This window comes from Nestor notabilis, unplaced genomic scaffold (genome assembly GCF_000696875.1).
Source record: "Nestor notabilis isolate BGI_N333 unplaced genomic scaffold, ASM69687v1 scaffold669, whole genome shotgun sequence".
Classification (NCBI taxonomy): domain Eukaryota; kingdom Metazoa; phylum Chordata; class Aves; order Psittaciformes; family Psittacidae; genus Nestor; species Nestor notabilis.
In genome coordinates this window covers 15363-30849 of record NW_009943028.1, presented here as the reverse complement: position 1 = coordinate 30849, position 15487 = coordinate 15363, and the positions used below count along the sequence as shown (strand labels likewise).

Sequence of the window (15487 nt, the reverse complement as noted above, 5' to 3'; positions counted from 1 at the left end):
AAAGCATCCCAAAAGTGCTGCTTGGGTGGCTGGCGTGCGCCATTTTCCCCTGCAGCCATTGCCCATGTTTCATGAGCTCCTGCCTTCATAACTGCAGCCCCTGCTTTCTCATGAGTTAGGATTGTCACTGCATGTTTATTGAAGTGCCTTGTGAGCCAGAATCTGCTGCTGTTACAAAATCCACAGCAGGGCTAGTCCTGCCAATGTTGGTGATATCAGTCGTTACCATCTGAAGAGATGACGTGCATTTTGTTTTCCTTACTCAAATACCAGTAACTGCCAGAAGCAGGATGTGTGGGACAGTGTGGTCCAGAGGGCTGTCCTGCATTGAAAACTGCACATCTATGCCTGCCTTTTCTTCCTGAACTACGTTATTTCTGTTGTACTGATGTCACCCATCGGTTTGCATGTCGCAACCTAGTTGCTATGAATCAGAGGGAACAGCATGAAATAATTGTATGGAAAGGAAGGAGGCTTCTGACAGCTATGGTCCTCAGGTGTTAACTCTATTTTGGGAATAACACTGCAATAAGAGAAGATCATAGGTCACCATGCAAATATTTTGTGTTTTCTTTATTGTATTATCTGGATGCAAATTCAGGCTGATATTTCTTCAAACACAGCAAGGCAGGCAATGTAAAAAGTTGTGAAAATGTTACCCATTCGTACTTATCACATGTTGTAGTGACCAAAATCAAACAAAGCTAAACAACTTGCTGTGAAAGTCAACACAGCTGCTATTTTTTGCATAGCTGTAAGCATTAAGTGGGGAAATGCAAAGAATTCCTTTATAATGAATAGTTTAGAACAAGGTTAGTAACAATTTGCCTTTAATTCAGTGCATTAACAGATTGTTGTCTATGACGTTTGGTGATTCTGGGTCTAAACAGAGCCTTTTGTCTTGGATGAAGCTTTCATCAGTGAGAAGGGCCATGTTGAACAAGCTGCTTGTGTTACCAGGCAAGCAATTAATTTGACTGAAAATTATGCCCTTCCTTTTCGTTGTGTACAAATGTGGGTGTTTCAGTATAGTTGGTTGCTCATTCATGCACAGGAGTAAGTTCAGGAGCCTCTGGGAATGCATCCGTTTCAACACATTTTTTTCTTTCCCAACCTTTCATGCAGACTTAGTGGTTGAGCCAAATAGCTAAAAATCCTCAGGGGTTTAAAGGATTAAATGAGAACAATAGTTAAGGTGCAGGTCCTGAACATACGACAGGAGGTAGATGCTGAAGGACCTGCTTAGTGAACTACAGCCTCCCCTGTAACTGTGAGTGGCGGACTGGTAGGGATTTTGTAGATGCAAAGGGAAACCTAGTGATGGCTGACCTGAAGGTTTGCCGCTGGGCAGTTTGGTGAAGCCAGTGGGAAGGTGCTACCTTGCTAAGGGTGACAGATTTGTTCCTAGATTAGGAGGTTAGCACTAGTTTTCATTCCCCCTTAGCTGGACTCTTGCTCCTGCTGGTTCCTGTAAGTAACCTGTTCCTTCATGTTTTTCTGTTTGTCTCAGGTACTGAATGGTTCAGGCTGGAGGTTTTCCTGCCCTCTCCATAGCCACTGCCTGGCACTGCCCTGAGAAGAAGCAGCGGGAAGGCAGGAGCCTCTCCTCGGCTGTGGGGCGCCGGGGTGAGACTTGTCGCGAGGTGTGCTGTGCTGCCCTGTGAGGGCCGCCATGGAGACCCTGTCCCAGGACTCTCTGCTGGAGTGCCAGATTTGCTTCAACTACTACAGCCCGCGCCGGCGGCCCAAGTTGCTGGACTGCAAGCACACATGCTGCTCGGTGTGCCTGCAGCAGATGAGGACCAGCCAGAAGGACCTGCGTTGCCCCTGGTGCCGTGGGATCACCAAGCTGCCGCCGGGGTACTCTGTGTCCCAGCTGCCCGATGACCCCGAGGTGATCGCTGTCATTGCAATCCCCCACACCTCTGAGCACACCCCCGTCTTCATCAAACTCCCCAGCAATGGGTGCTACATGCTGCCGTTGCCCCTCTCCAAGGAGAGGGTGCTTTTTTTGCCGCCTCCTGCCTGGCAGCCAGCAGAAGTCCCTGGCGGTGGTGACGATCCCGGCAGAGCAGCAGCCTCTGCAGGGCGGCCTTCCCACCGAGGGGGGAACAGAGGAGCCGGACCGGAGAGGCGTTGTGAAAAGCTCCACCTGGTCAGGGGTTTGCACTGTGATCCTGGTGGCCTGCGTCCTAGTCTTTCTCCTGGGCATCGTTCTCCACAACATGTCGTGCATTTCCAAGCGCTTCACAGTGATCTCCTGCGGCTGAGGCGGGGAGGGGTGTGTGTTCCCTGGGGGTTGGGTCGGCAGCAGCGGTGGTGGTGGTGGTGGTGGTGGTGTGGAGTGAGACAATTCAGCGCAGCTTTGCCCAATGACTGCAGAACGCTGTGCACCGGGGCAGTGGTGTGCCGGCCCGGCCACAGCCCCCGTCAGTGTGGCATCAGGCCTCTTGGCAGCGTGCGGAGAAAATCACGTCCCGTGCCCGGCGGCAGCGGCACTGAGGAGGACTGCATGCGTCACCATAACCATTTATCAAAGGGACTGCAATGTACAGTGATTTTTTTTTTTATCGTGTTATGAGATTAAAGACATCTATGTAGCTGGTTATACTGTAAAGTGTATGGAATGAGCTCTACTCTAAACACAGTAGATTAAAATCAAAACTGCTCCATGTAGAATTAAAGGAGAATTGGTGCGTGACCGTACGAGGTGTTCAATACCAGTCCACACATGCATTATTTTTTAATGGGGGGAGGGAACGAGACTTGTAAAACCAAGAAATCACTTAGCTGGTAAGGCATTTTGTATGTTTTAAACTGCACACTAATTAAATCAAGTTAGGGAGTTGTACAATAGTTTTTAAATGGAAACATTTTGCAAGCAATCATTTTGTTCTGTGGTATGTGTTTTTTGCCTCTCTTTTTTCCCCCGTTTTTTTTCAACTACAGGGAAGTGGCACTTCCAGCATCTTTTGTTTGAAGGAGCCATTAGTGAAGAAATGGGCATGAGAGGTCCTAGGACTCCTCCTGAAAGGTTGTGATAGCAAATTGTTCTGTTTCTTCTTCTAAAGCTTAGGTTTTCCTAACTGTTTTTAAAGCATTCAGACCTATTTTGCCTCCTTCTTTCCTAGGAAATGCAACTGTGCACCCATGGATAGTGTGATGGAGGATTTCCTCTAAGGAAGCCTCACCATCCCAACACACCAAGGAGCTTTATACGCAATCATGTAGTAAGAGGCTTGACATTGTAGGGAGGATAACTCATGGCACCCTAACCCTCTAGTGGGTGGGCTCCCCTCCTACATCACTGTGGCTGTCCTTGTATCAAAATACCTGGGTGAGCATAATGGAGCCTTTTCCCACATTTCAGTGTTATAAATGTTGGTGTTCATAAGTACAGATTTGAAAAAAACCCCACAGGAATTGTCTTCCTCCACCCATGAGAGTCATGAAGCCGCACTCATTTGCAGTTCACTTCCTGGAAAGAGCCAGATTCCTGAACCTTCGCTGCAGTAGCGCCTTGCTCTAACCAGTCCCAATAGCTTTAGTAGTTCGTAAGTAAAATAGAGCTCAGTGTGAATTTTGATATTTGGCAAAGCTGAAATTTGTGTGAGATTTAGAGATTGGATCAAGGGGCATATGACAGACCTTTAATAAGACAGAAAAATCTATTGATTTGCGCTGCTTCTTTTTGCAAGTACAAAGTCTAACCTCCCTGAATGATCTCTTGTCATTTACCTACTGCTCTTTCTAGTAATTAATTAGAGACTGCTCAGTGCCATATTATAACACTAGAGAACATAATTTTGACCATGCAGTGCTCAAGCTGGCCCTGTAGACATTGGTGGTTTCCTGCTTATATCACAAAATCCAGTTGCTGGTTCACAATAAACATTCCTAGCTAGGACTTCTGTCAGGAACATACCTCTATCTTCATGCTGGATTTCTTCCCCTCCCTGTTCCCAAACTACAATTTTCTTCCTTGATTCCTGTCAACTGAAGAACAGCATATACGGTGCTTAATTGTTATGGTGTGTGTTGGGTCATGTATGGAGAGGAACCATTGTGCTGATTTTTACCTACTGTCACGTGTATGCATAGCACAGCAAAAAAAGAGATCCTCAGATAACACATTCAATGCCTTTTCTGTGCAAGGCCCATGTGCAGTATGCCTTGAACTTGGCTTACAAGTATTGTATTTACACAGACACCTCTCCACAGCATGTTTAATTTGGTTGCAGAAGGGAACAACAGGTATTCCAAAATATGCACTGAGAACATGCTAGTCTCATGTTGCCAGTAGGAAACCAGATTTCTATGACATCCACACTACGCTGCTTATTGTGTAATGGAAAGCCAGTTCATAAAAAAATCTTGCCTTTCTAAGACTCTTGAGGAAGTGACCAGATACAGGACTCAACCCTCTACTGCCTTACCCCCATAACAATTGCCGGGTGTACCAGGGCGTGTAGCATAGCTGGAAAATGCTCTGAGAACAGCACTGGTGCGTTTCGTACCGGCTTCTGCATTTGCTTATCCAAGTTGTCTGTGACCATGAGGCAGTCAAAGAGCAGGTCCTGGAGATACAGTGCTGACACTGTTAACCTCCTTCTGGCCGTACCTGCCCAACTGAAGCTCTCGAGGCTGAGGTTTGTCTGGCGTTGCAAAGAATGGCTGTCTTGAAAAGCATCCTTTCTGTCCCTACATGGAAGGTGCAGTACGAAAGAGAAATCAGAAATTAGGTTAAAATACTACACTGCATAACACATTATGCAACAGGCAGACCTGGAGTTTATCCGGTATTAATAAGTATTATATTAGACAGAATACCATCCTGTATTATGTACACAGTACATTGTTTCATTAATATGAATTTCCTGTACTTTTCTTGCCTGCTGAAATGCATGTTTGACCTAATTTCTGATCCAGACATTTGCCTGCTCACAGCCTTGTGTAAGAGCAATAAGTAGAACCTCAAGATTTTTGCCTGCGTGTGCACGCATGGTGTGTACATTCATCCCTTTTTATAAATAGGAGTTCCAGAGATGTTTTTGCTCTGGCTTTAGACTGTGACTATCATTTTAAATTTGCAGCTGCCATATCATGTTGGATCACCTAGCTTTATTGCTGACTTGTGTAGAAGTGAACTAAATAGTTTGTTGTAATGTACAGTGTTAAAATGTTTCTCAAATATGTCGATAGTCCTACCACTTTAAAAATGCAGTGCAGTTTGCCCCATTCCTTGGTCCAATACCTGACATTTAAAAAAGTGATACTGCTGTATCCACCTCTAACTTTTTTTAAAAAAAAAAAAACCAGCCTCATCTTTGTAATTTTTCTCTGTGGAAAAATGCATTTGGATTTGTATCAAAATTGTTGGGTTCTGGGCTAGTTTTTGTTCTCTGGGGTTCAGTAGGAAATCACTGCCCAGTTACACAAAAAAAAACAACTTACTGTGACACCGTGCTATTTGAGCAACCAAAATTTATGCTAAAACTAGTAATTACTCAAGCACCTGCATTTTTAGAGCAAATTACTCTGTATGAATGTGTATTTATTTGCTTGTTTAATGGGAAGGATGTGTGTGTTGGGGTCCAGCTTCCTTTTATTTTCTAGAGGGCCCCAACTTCCATTTTTGGCTTGTGCTTTGCTGGCAAACAGACTTTAGGGTTCACTCTGTGAAATTTTGTTTAGTGAATTTTAAAAATTCAAAATATGCAATTTTGGTATGTGGGATTTTTTTAGGAAATCTTGTGTTCAGTGATTGTTCATGCTTAACCGAGATGTAAAGGAGACTGGATGTTTTGTAAACATGGAGCAATCATGAGTTCAAAGTTTCATCTTTATTAATGAAGCTCAGTCTGAATAAAACATTAGCAGGAAAAGAATGATATCAAGTGAATTATGGTACCTCTGTTACTTTGCTATCAACTGAAAATGGCAACATCTTCAAAAGAACACTTGTAAGGCAAAGTATTAAGTGTGGGTTGTGGTAAATAGTAAAAGGTTGTTCATGTTTTAGTTACTTTAGAACACGGAATTATAGCTGATGATAACTGAGCCACAAAATTTTTCTCTTTTTTTTCTGTTTTAAACAGGTGACTTAGAAGTTATAAGTAAACTTTTCACTTACGGAGGCGAGGGATTCTTGGCCTTAAGTATGTATTGTACAGACTGGCACACCAGCTTCCTTTTCCCCTTGATCCCACCCTCCCAGTCGTGTTGTTGCTGGAGCCCTGGGCAGCCAACCCTTTTGTAATACTGCAGATGCTTTTCTGGAGTAGAGATGGCCAATGTTTTACTGGTTTTGTTACATGTACAACAGGGCTAAACCAAACCCAAAAAATTCATACATGATTTGAGCTCTTCTGTGCGTGTCCTTGTATCAAAAGCTTCAGGCATTAATCTACTGTGTAAACTGGTCCAGGCCTCTGTGTTCCCTGGATCTTTTCACAGAAACGCCATATAGCAGAGGACGTTGCCTCTTCCCAATTATAGAGAGGTACTGTACCCATCATCTGCAGCTAAATTGCCCCCAGGCAACATGCCCTGCTGTCATGAGTCAGTTTCATGAGTACTGCAGGAGATATTCACTTGTCAAGTGAACACATCTGAAGTAAATATTAGAATTGAAACGCTTCCTTATTCAAGTTGCGCAGAAAGCTTGGTTTGAGATTTGTTTTTTCCAGACTTTTTCTATAGGCAGACGGGGAGGGAGGGAAGAAGCTACATGACAGCAAATGAGTTCCAGACGCTGCTGAAGAATGTGCCTGCCCTGAAGGTAAAGATTTTTGTGCAAGAGCTTCAGTAGGAGAGCATTGTCTGGAAATGCTGCAATGGATTTACAGCATGTTGGTGACCTTTCTGGTGCTGTACACTGTCCATAGGCCTGACAGCTTGGGCTGTTGTGTTCTTTCTCTTTGTCACTTTACCTCTTGTTATGCTCATGTCAACAAGCGAAGCTGCTTGCTTCATCCTCAGTTTGAATGATTTCACAGTTGTTTCTTAAGTTGCCCAGAGCATCCCTAATGAAAAAATTACCTTCGAAGTTCAGTGAAATTTAATGCTTAATAAATGTTCAGAAAATGTGTTTTTCAAGTATTTCCTTATGTTTCATTACTTTTTAATTTTAGTTCTTAATAATTCCTGTAATGTTTGTGCTAAGCATGTTCTTGAACATGCGAAGGCAATTCATAGAGATTAGGTAAGATCCACTGCCAGAAGAAAATATTTCCTATTCTCCCTATCCATCCCACAGTCTCCTATATATCTACACAAATCTCTTTTCACTCTCCTCATCTCTTTCACATGGAAGCTCCTGAGCATGGGGATGAAAGGGCATGCATGGAATGCCTACGCTTATGAGCACAGGAACATGTTTCCATGCCTGGGGAGGGTTTGCACATAGCACATGCTCACAAACAGTAGGGAGAGGCCAAGAGGATTAGTAAAATGGCCTTAGGCTCTTACATCTCAGTATGGTCATGTACTGTATGGTCCTGGGATGATGAGGTGCTGAGATAGCTTAGTAGCATGAAGCCTAGGTATCGCTATCTGGCTTTCATGTGGGATGAGTTGTAGCCCCCACTGTGCTGTCTACTGCAAACTGACTCATACTGCTGTTGGATGTAACTCACAGGTGACCAGGTTTCAGATTGTCTGGGGTTCAGATGAGGAGCCACAGAATTTCTCTGTGCTTCTAGACCAGGACATCCACCCAAAGGGGAACAGGCAGATGCCTTTTAGTTTATTAGAGGTCTGTAAGTTCAAGCAGAGGTCTTTCAAAACAGAGCTGCACAAAACACTCCTGAAAGCTTGAAGGCAACAACATACAGGCTTGGCCTGAACTGGTTTGAAAGAGTGAAAAAAGGGTGCAGAAGGAGAAGGACACCTGTAAATGAGCAAACAATTAGGCAGTAGCCTGGAAATTGAGATCTCTGTGTGCAAAAACATCTACTGGGCATGTTTTGCAGTGGCCTGCATATGTCATTTCTGTCAAATTGGATCTCAAGAATGGCAGTGAAACTCCAGATACTGCTTTTCCTTTAAAACCTTGGAGCTGGGAAGCAGCCTATTTCAGCAGTGCTTCTTTCCACCTAATTGAAAAATTTGATGGGTGTACAGAAATTTTTTGGGGTGCTGAATCATCACAAGCTCAGGACTCTGACACACAAGCTGAACATGAATTCAGTGTGAAGAAGTTGGGATAAAAAAGCAAAGCCTTGAGTTCTCAGTATGTGCAGATGCATCACGTTGTTTAAAATAAAAACTTGTTTTATTTGCATGTGTGTTGACTGAATGTACAAAAAGCAGGTGGCTACATCCCAAGTCAAATAATGAAGCTGATGACATTCAGTGAATGCCAAACAGCTAAAGACAGGGTGTATTGAACCTGTTAGATCTGAAAAGCTGAATGAAGAAGTGGCTATTTGACACTGCTATTGCACTCAAAAGATATAGTAGGATTAGATTAGGGGTCTGTAGCTTTCTGGCTTGGTTTTCAAATGGAGCAAATAAAAGAAATAAGAAACTTGAGTTTCATGTGAAGGTTATTTACCTGCCTGTCACCTTGAGAATTACAAAATATGTGTGTGTATTGCCACTGCACTGATCTGTTTTGGAAGCATTGCCTTGTAGTGCCTACGTGCACTGATGAGGTCTGAATCATTGGGGTTTTACAGTTCTTTCAAAGCAGGGTGTCACGTAGTAGAGGTGTGCGGTTAAAGGGAGCTCAGTTCCCGAGCGTAGCCACTTTGCTGATCAAACCGCAAATGAATAATTTCTTGCTTAAATTATTGGGAATAATGGTCACAGATATTTTCAAATATTTGCTCAAGGGATGTCTTGCAATATTTGGGACATAATTCAGGAAAATATGCTGAGAAAGCACTAAAGCGTTAAATCTAAGGAAGCTGAAGGGATTAAATACTTTCTTGAATAGAGGTGGACTTTACATTTAGGTGTTTGTTTTTTGAGACCTGGCTAGTCTGCACAATTCTTTAAAGAACATTTGAAGTAATAAGCTTTGCTTTGGGAAGGTTTTATTTTGAAATTTGAAAGCCTATTGACTAAGACAGGCTCTGTAATACCCCAAGGCTGCTGTTTTCAAACACTGTTGTGTAGAAACTGTATTTCTATAACTCCTATTCTTAATTGCTCATTGTACATAGCTAAGAATTCTTAAATCTTGGTAGGGAAAAATAAAACCCAAAAAAGCTTGCAGTTCAAACCCACACCAAAACCCACCCTAGGAATCCAGAGCGATGATGATTTAAAAAACTCAGGAGAAATAAGTTGAATTCTAATCGCTTCTTTCCTGCTGTGCTGAAATGCTGGAGGATTTGCTAAATCTACAGGTTGATAAAACTGAATCCCTGCTTAATAGTTGTATTTGCTAAACTGGCTAGCTGCAATGGATACATAGAGTGCTCTTTCTTTTCCTTTCTGACCTCCTCTGGTTTAGAGAAGACAAGATTTGGACAGTTGTAGCTGGATTGAACAGTGTGATAAGAGCTGTAAAATGTTACCAGCAAGGAACGTGATAAACAAAGAACTGCAACACTGAATGTCTTCTGGCAGCCATCCAGGCAGAACAAGCATGCTCCAGCAGAACACTGGGATAGGGAGAAATGTTGTCAGGAGTAGTGGATAAATGAGGATATTTTCTAATACCCTAGATACTCTATGTTTATTATTGCTGATGCATCTTTGGGTTTGGGTTCTTTTTTTCGTCCTTTACAAGCAGAAGTCTAAAAAGCACTTTGTACTGCTTCCTTACGAGTGTGCTCTCTGCTGTTTCCTCTTCTTCAGCCTGTTGTTTGGCCATCCTGTTGCCCTGCAAATTTGTAAGGAGAAACTTACCCTTGTGCATATATGTGACTGCAAATTTCTATGGCATTTCCAGTAATAAAAAGGGTAACAAGTCATCCCAGAAACAGGAACATCTCCAGGGTTCCATGCAGAGTCTTATTTGCAATACCTCTCTGCCTGCAGTTATTACCATAGGTCCTCTCTAAATGAGTATTTTGGATTATTGCTTCTTTACTATAGGCCTATTTTTTTTTTTTTTTAAAGAAGCAACAGCAATGCAAGAGAAAACAACTCGGAGCCTAGAAATTATTTGCACAATTTGACTTTTAAGATAATTCGTTAACAGCTTTTTTATTTTTTTTCCCCCCCCCAGTGTATCAGTGACATTAATTTTGTGATTCCACTTCTTTTGGTGAGGGAGGGAGATAAGGCATAAGAAAATCCATATTCATGCCTTGGATTAGGTCTGCTGGGTTTCAAAGTGTATGTAAGGGCTTCTGTTTTGTAATACCTCATAAACCTACTAACAGCTGAAAACTGCAATAGCACCAAAATCTTAATGAAATGTCACGTGCTGCCTATTGAGTTTAAAATGCCTGCTGAAATGCGCAGAGCCTGGACTTCCTGGATGTCGAGCACACAGAGCACTATACGTGGAATTAATTGTGACTGTCAGTTCTCCAAGATCAAACTCGAGTCTTACGGCTCTTTTAAAGCCATTAGTGGACCTGGCCTCCGAGGATCTCTGTCATATTTCCTACATGCAGTGGCAGCCCTCATTTTATAGATCTAAAGCAAGCAGCCTCTGATAAGGAATTATTTAGTGATTTTGTAGGCAAATTATCCATCTCCTTAAGAGATTGTTAAATCCTTGATTGGGTCAGTGACCCGACTTCTGCCAAAGGAAGATGGGAGTTTGATTAAATCATCCCAGTACAGTCCACTCTTGCTCTGGTGGCCAAAGGAGAGATGTCCTGAGGCAGATGTTGAACCAGGTGAAGCATGAATGTGACCCACCACAGATCTCTGTTGAAACAGTGGCTCCATAAGGACTCAAGGAGAGTACTCTCCTTACTGGAATGGTCCAACTGAGATCACTGGTTATAGAGCGGGGTCCTACAGTTCCTCTGCTGTAGATATGACTTCAAAGATTTAAAGAAACATGAAAACCTTTCTGTAAGATTTCTTCAGCTTTCTAAATTATCACAAATGTAGACCCTTCCTGACCACCCATTATCCCACAAACTGGAGAGCCTGCCTTTCTAGTCAGCTCAGAATGAGAAAGGCAGCCCCAAGGTAGGCTGCCTCATGGTAGAGAGCTGCATCTATTGCTGTGATGAGTGTTAGCCTACTGCTCAGATACTGGTTTATGGTAGGCTCTAAAAAGTGTTTCTTACCCTCCCTCCTCCTCCCCTAACCTCATTTTGCTTATAATTGTCTTGGAAAAACAAAAACAGACACTAGGAAAAACAAAAAGAAGAGTAAAGCTGCTCTTCATTCAGGACACGTTTAAACCATCTGTTCTGTATCTATTTAAACTCTGTCAGGAGAAAGCAAAGGTGCCCCTGAATTTCAGCTATGCTCCAAATGGATCCCAGTAGGCTTCCTGTTTTGGAGACTAAACCTTGCTAAGTAGGGGACCTCTGAGAAGAAAAATATTTTTAAGTCCTGTCAGTCAGCAGATGTGGTTGCTGGAAAGTGAAGAGGGAGCAGTGGCAGTCCTTGCAACGAGGCTTTGTCCCTGCTGCAGTCCCTGTGGTTAGAGAGCAGTGGTCTGGTATGGCACAGGGCTACAGCATACGGAGGGCAGGACTGACTGCACACATGCACATATTCTCTGGGGGAGCTGCTTGTCAGCTTCCTGATGTGTATTTTGAGCTACTTGCAGTTGATATCAGTTTAGATTACTTCAGCTACACTATCACTAATCGTTCCAAAGGCATTGCAAGTGAGCTGTAATCTAAAGCAGACCTAAAAAGCCCATCCCACAGGGCCTGTCTTTGCACTATCCCTATTAACAAAGGTTTCTGTATTACTAAGGCAGATAGGAAGGAGTGGGCATGCTGAATGATTGGGTAGGTTTGGATTTTTTTTTGGTGAGGCAAATAAACTTTGACAGGTGTTAAAACAAAAAGGCAAAGGAAATAACTGAAAAATCTTCATGTCAGCTGAAGTGTCCTCAACACAGCTTTGAAGTGAGAGCTAGTTCTCTATTTCAGCACCAATCTTGAAGACGTGTATGTGTCCACGTACTTTGTACGTTAACTAAAACAAGAGCTGAAATGAAAGTTTGACTCCTATTTTAAGAACAATTGAACCAGAAGCTGGAAGGTTGAGTCTAGCCTCGGGCATGCAGGTATTACATGGCTTTCCTACAGCTCTACCACCGTCTCTGCTCCTTGTTTTACACTCTGTTTTACATGGTCTCTTGCCTTCCCTAGGCTCCCTCCCCACCCCTTGTTAATTATATTCTAGCTAAACAAGCAGGCTGGCACTGTTCAGTGGCTGTGAACTGAAGTCCTTGGCATGTTTCAGAAGCAAGAGCCCATGTAACTTGGTTTTAGACAACTTCACCCTTCTTTTCTCGTGAAGGGCTATAGACACATAAACTGCTGGGCTGCCATGTCAAAACTTTGCCAAATATTGACTTTGTAAAGGTAAAATCAAAGTGCTGTTGATAAATCTGAATGTCTGGAGAAGCATTCTTTGCTTGCTTTGTCTATCCTAAAGGGCATCTCAAAAATTGCTAAGTTTCTAACTGCCCCCCCCAACCCTTTAGTTTCAATACATGGTATTTTTGTAGACCAGTCTCTGGAGTCTTGTCCTTTGTATATGTGGAAGCACTGATTTTATGAGACCTGTTCAGACACATTTGCTATGATTAAAATTCTTGAAAATGATTTTCAATAGGCTAGTGTGTGCTTTTCTTTTTTAACACAAAAAGTAAAATTGGCTGGAACACTCACTCATTGGTTCCACTGGGAGCTTTAATAGAGTTGTGCAGTAATAAAAGAAGACTGAGATCCCCAGCCAAGTTTCAGATGGGTGGAGGTGACTTTGAAGTGGTCCATCAGAAAGCCACTTTTATAAGCCTGTGAAGGAGAGGGAGAAAAATGAATGGGTTACATTCCCCTTCTTTCCCTGGGCAACTTTATAAGTTTTGTACATCTTTGGCCTTGACTTGGGTGCAAATCTCTGTCCTTTGTGATGGGACCTGTTGTGGCATTTCCCCATGAATGCTCTGTGTGTGCAGGTGCTCATGCATACTCGTGTGTCAGTCTAGGGTTATGCTCTTACCTCCTTAACTGACACACACCCTTAGAAATGTGAAATTAATGCTGGTATTAATGAATGTAAATCCAATGACTTCAGAGGAGCTCTGAGGATTTACAACACCCTGGGTGAGAACCAATAGATATAGATAATTATTTTATATTCAGCAATCTCAGGTGTTTCAAATTAATGTATTGTTGTGAGCAACAATGCAGCTGATTTCCTTTGTACGTCTTCCATTTTTAAGCCTGGTTTCCTGTGGAAATGAGACGTGCACACTCATGCTCTGTGTCTGTGTGTCCCTTTCCACTGACCTTTCAAGCCAAATTTAACAAAGTGACAGCCATCTAAAACATAATTATATTTCCGTTTTGATGGTGTGTGGGTAGAAAAGTAGAGGGAAGAGAGAGACAGATCCTGCGTGTGCCAAACAAATGAAAAAGCTACAGTGTGGACTTGAATCGTATTAGGAATTAGAAAGACCGCATGGGAGATGCTCCCCAAGAAACAACTCAAGCAGAAGAAAAACTTAAATTGGAACTTGCATTGAACAGTGAGACAGCAGTGCACAGGAAATTAGATTTTATTTTTGCTTCTCTTCATGTAATCCCTTTTCTTTTGAAATGTGTCTTCTTCTAGCATTTTATACATATGTTTCAGTCTTGAGTGATGAATTGCGGTGGTACTGGTTGCCTATATGCAGCCCAGGGCAAGTGGAGTTTTGCAGTCACCAGAGGATTAATCTCTTCATTAATAGTGCCATGACACAACTTTTATTACATTGCCTTGCATTTAGACTTGGAGAAATTAAACTTGGGTCACCAATTTCACTGTGACAGGACAAATATGAATTTGGCAGAACTGTAGAGGAGCATCATCAAAGGGAAATGCCTGGTAAATGTGTGTTTGATTGTTTTTCAGTATAAAAAGCAAGGCAAAACCATACAGTGCTCTTTCATTTATGACATCTTAGTGTATATAGTTGTTTTAGCTGGCATGAACTAAGAGTGTAGGTTAGGTTTGCCAGGTAAGGTAACACGTTTTAGTAGTTGAAGTGATAAACTGAGGAAAACCCATGAGTTTTTGTGCCCACAAGTTCCCCTTCAAGCCTGCAATAAGAGTAGCCTACATCAAAACTAGATACAGGCAGATGACAATTGGCCTGAATTTGCCTTTGTTATGCCTCTTAGTTGGAGTACTGAGAGAGTAAGGCAGATGTGATCTATGGAAGAGAGAGGAAGTTTAACTGAAAGTCAGAAGAGCTCTTAGCCAAACAGCACAGATAGAGAGCAAAAGAGGCAATTTCACCAGTGAAAAAATCAAGTGGTTAAGGGAGAAAAGGCTTGAGGGAGACTTAAAATGTGTCATGAAATACTGATGTTCAGTATATCCCAGTCTAACAAATGAGGAAAACTCAGGATCCAGTACAGCTGTTAATTGCCAGGCTACATGGAAACATTCTCAAATAGTAATGTTTTTAATTCCTCTATGCCATCAACAGGCAGGCATAATGGATATTTGCAGTGTCTTTACACTCAGTAATGTCAAATAGAGCTTCTGAGTAAAGCTGAAAAAAAGAGAATTTGATATTTTTAATTGTGTAAGTCTCATACAAGGGAGATTTGTTCAAGGACTTGATGCATTGCTTCAGTGAGTAACAGCCTTTCTTACCTTATCAAGCTAACTAGAATAGCTTAGAGTGCTAAGCACTGAAAACACATCTGGGGAGCAGAAATTGTGTGTTAGCAGTTACTGCTTCAAACATATGGAGAATGAGAAGGGAGAAAGAAGAAAAAGACTGACCTAGGCTTAGCTGGGGGCTGGATAACCACCAGGAGATCCGAACTCCCCTGAGTCCTGCACTTGCATTGGCCCTAGGTTACATACCAAGGGCTGCATATCCAATGTAAGAGTCATCTACGGTACTGTGTAATGTGGCTGAGCACCTGGCCAGCAGTAACCCGCTCAGCTATTTGTGTGACAGGCCTTGTATGGGATGTGTAGGGAGACCATGCAGTGCAGTTTTGCTCTGCTAAATATGCCTTTTGGTGTGACATTTCTGTACTTTTATGAGTATGAAAGGAAAGCAAAATGGGACCATTAGTAGTGATTCTGCAGCAGGGCTCCATTGCTTGTGTGGGAAGTTGAGAGGAGGTTCCTCAAGTGGAGTGAGGCAACAGCTGCACACAAGGGTATGAAAGATGTCTCATCAAAACCACCCCTTTACTGCCAGATGAAGGCGTTATAAAAGATTGCTGGTAGCTAGAGTCTTATGCAGGAAGACAGGTTAAATTATCACAGTGTTCTTCAGGGCCTCCTAGGCAATGAATCTGTGAAGCAGTGAAGTGGGTTGTTGCTTTCTCTACAGAGGAATTCATCACAGCAGCCAAATTAATGACTGCTT

At 42.5% G+C, this 15487-nt stretch overlaps 1 protein-coding gene across 1 annotated transcript; it reads left to right on the top strand.

The window, feature by feature from the left end:
- The first annotated feature begins 1672 nt into the window (after positions 1 to 1672).
- On the top strand, positions 1673 to 2379 carry RNF152 (ring finger protein 152). Its single transcript, XM_010021674.1, is given in 2 exon segments — positions 1673 to 2010; positions 2012 to 2379. Coding segments are annotated over 2 exon segments (597 nt in total). The 3' UTR covers positions 2271 to 2379.
- The last annotated feature ends 13108 nt before the right edge of the window (positions 2380 to 15487 follow it).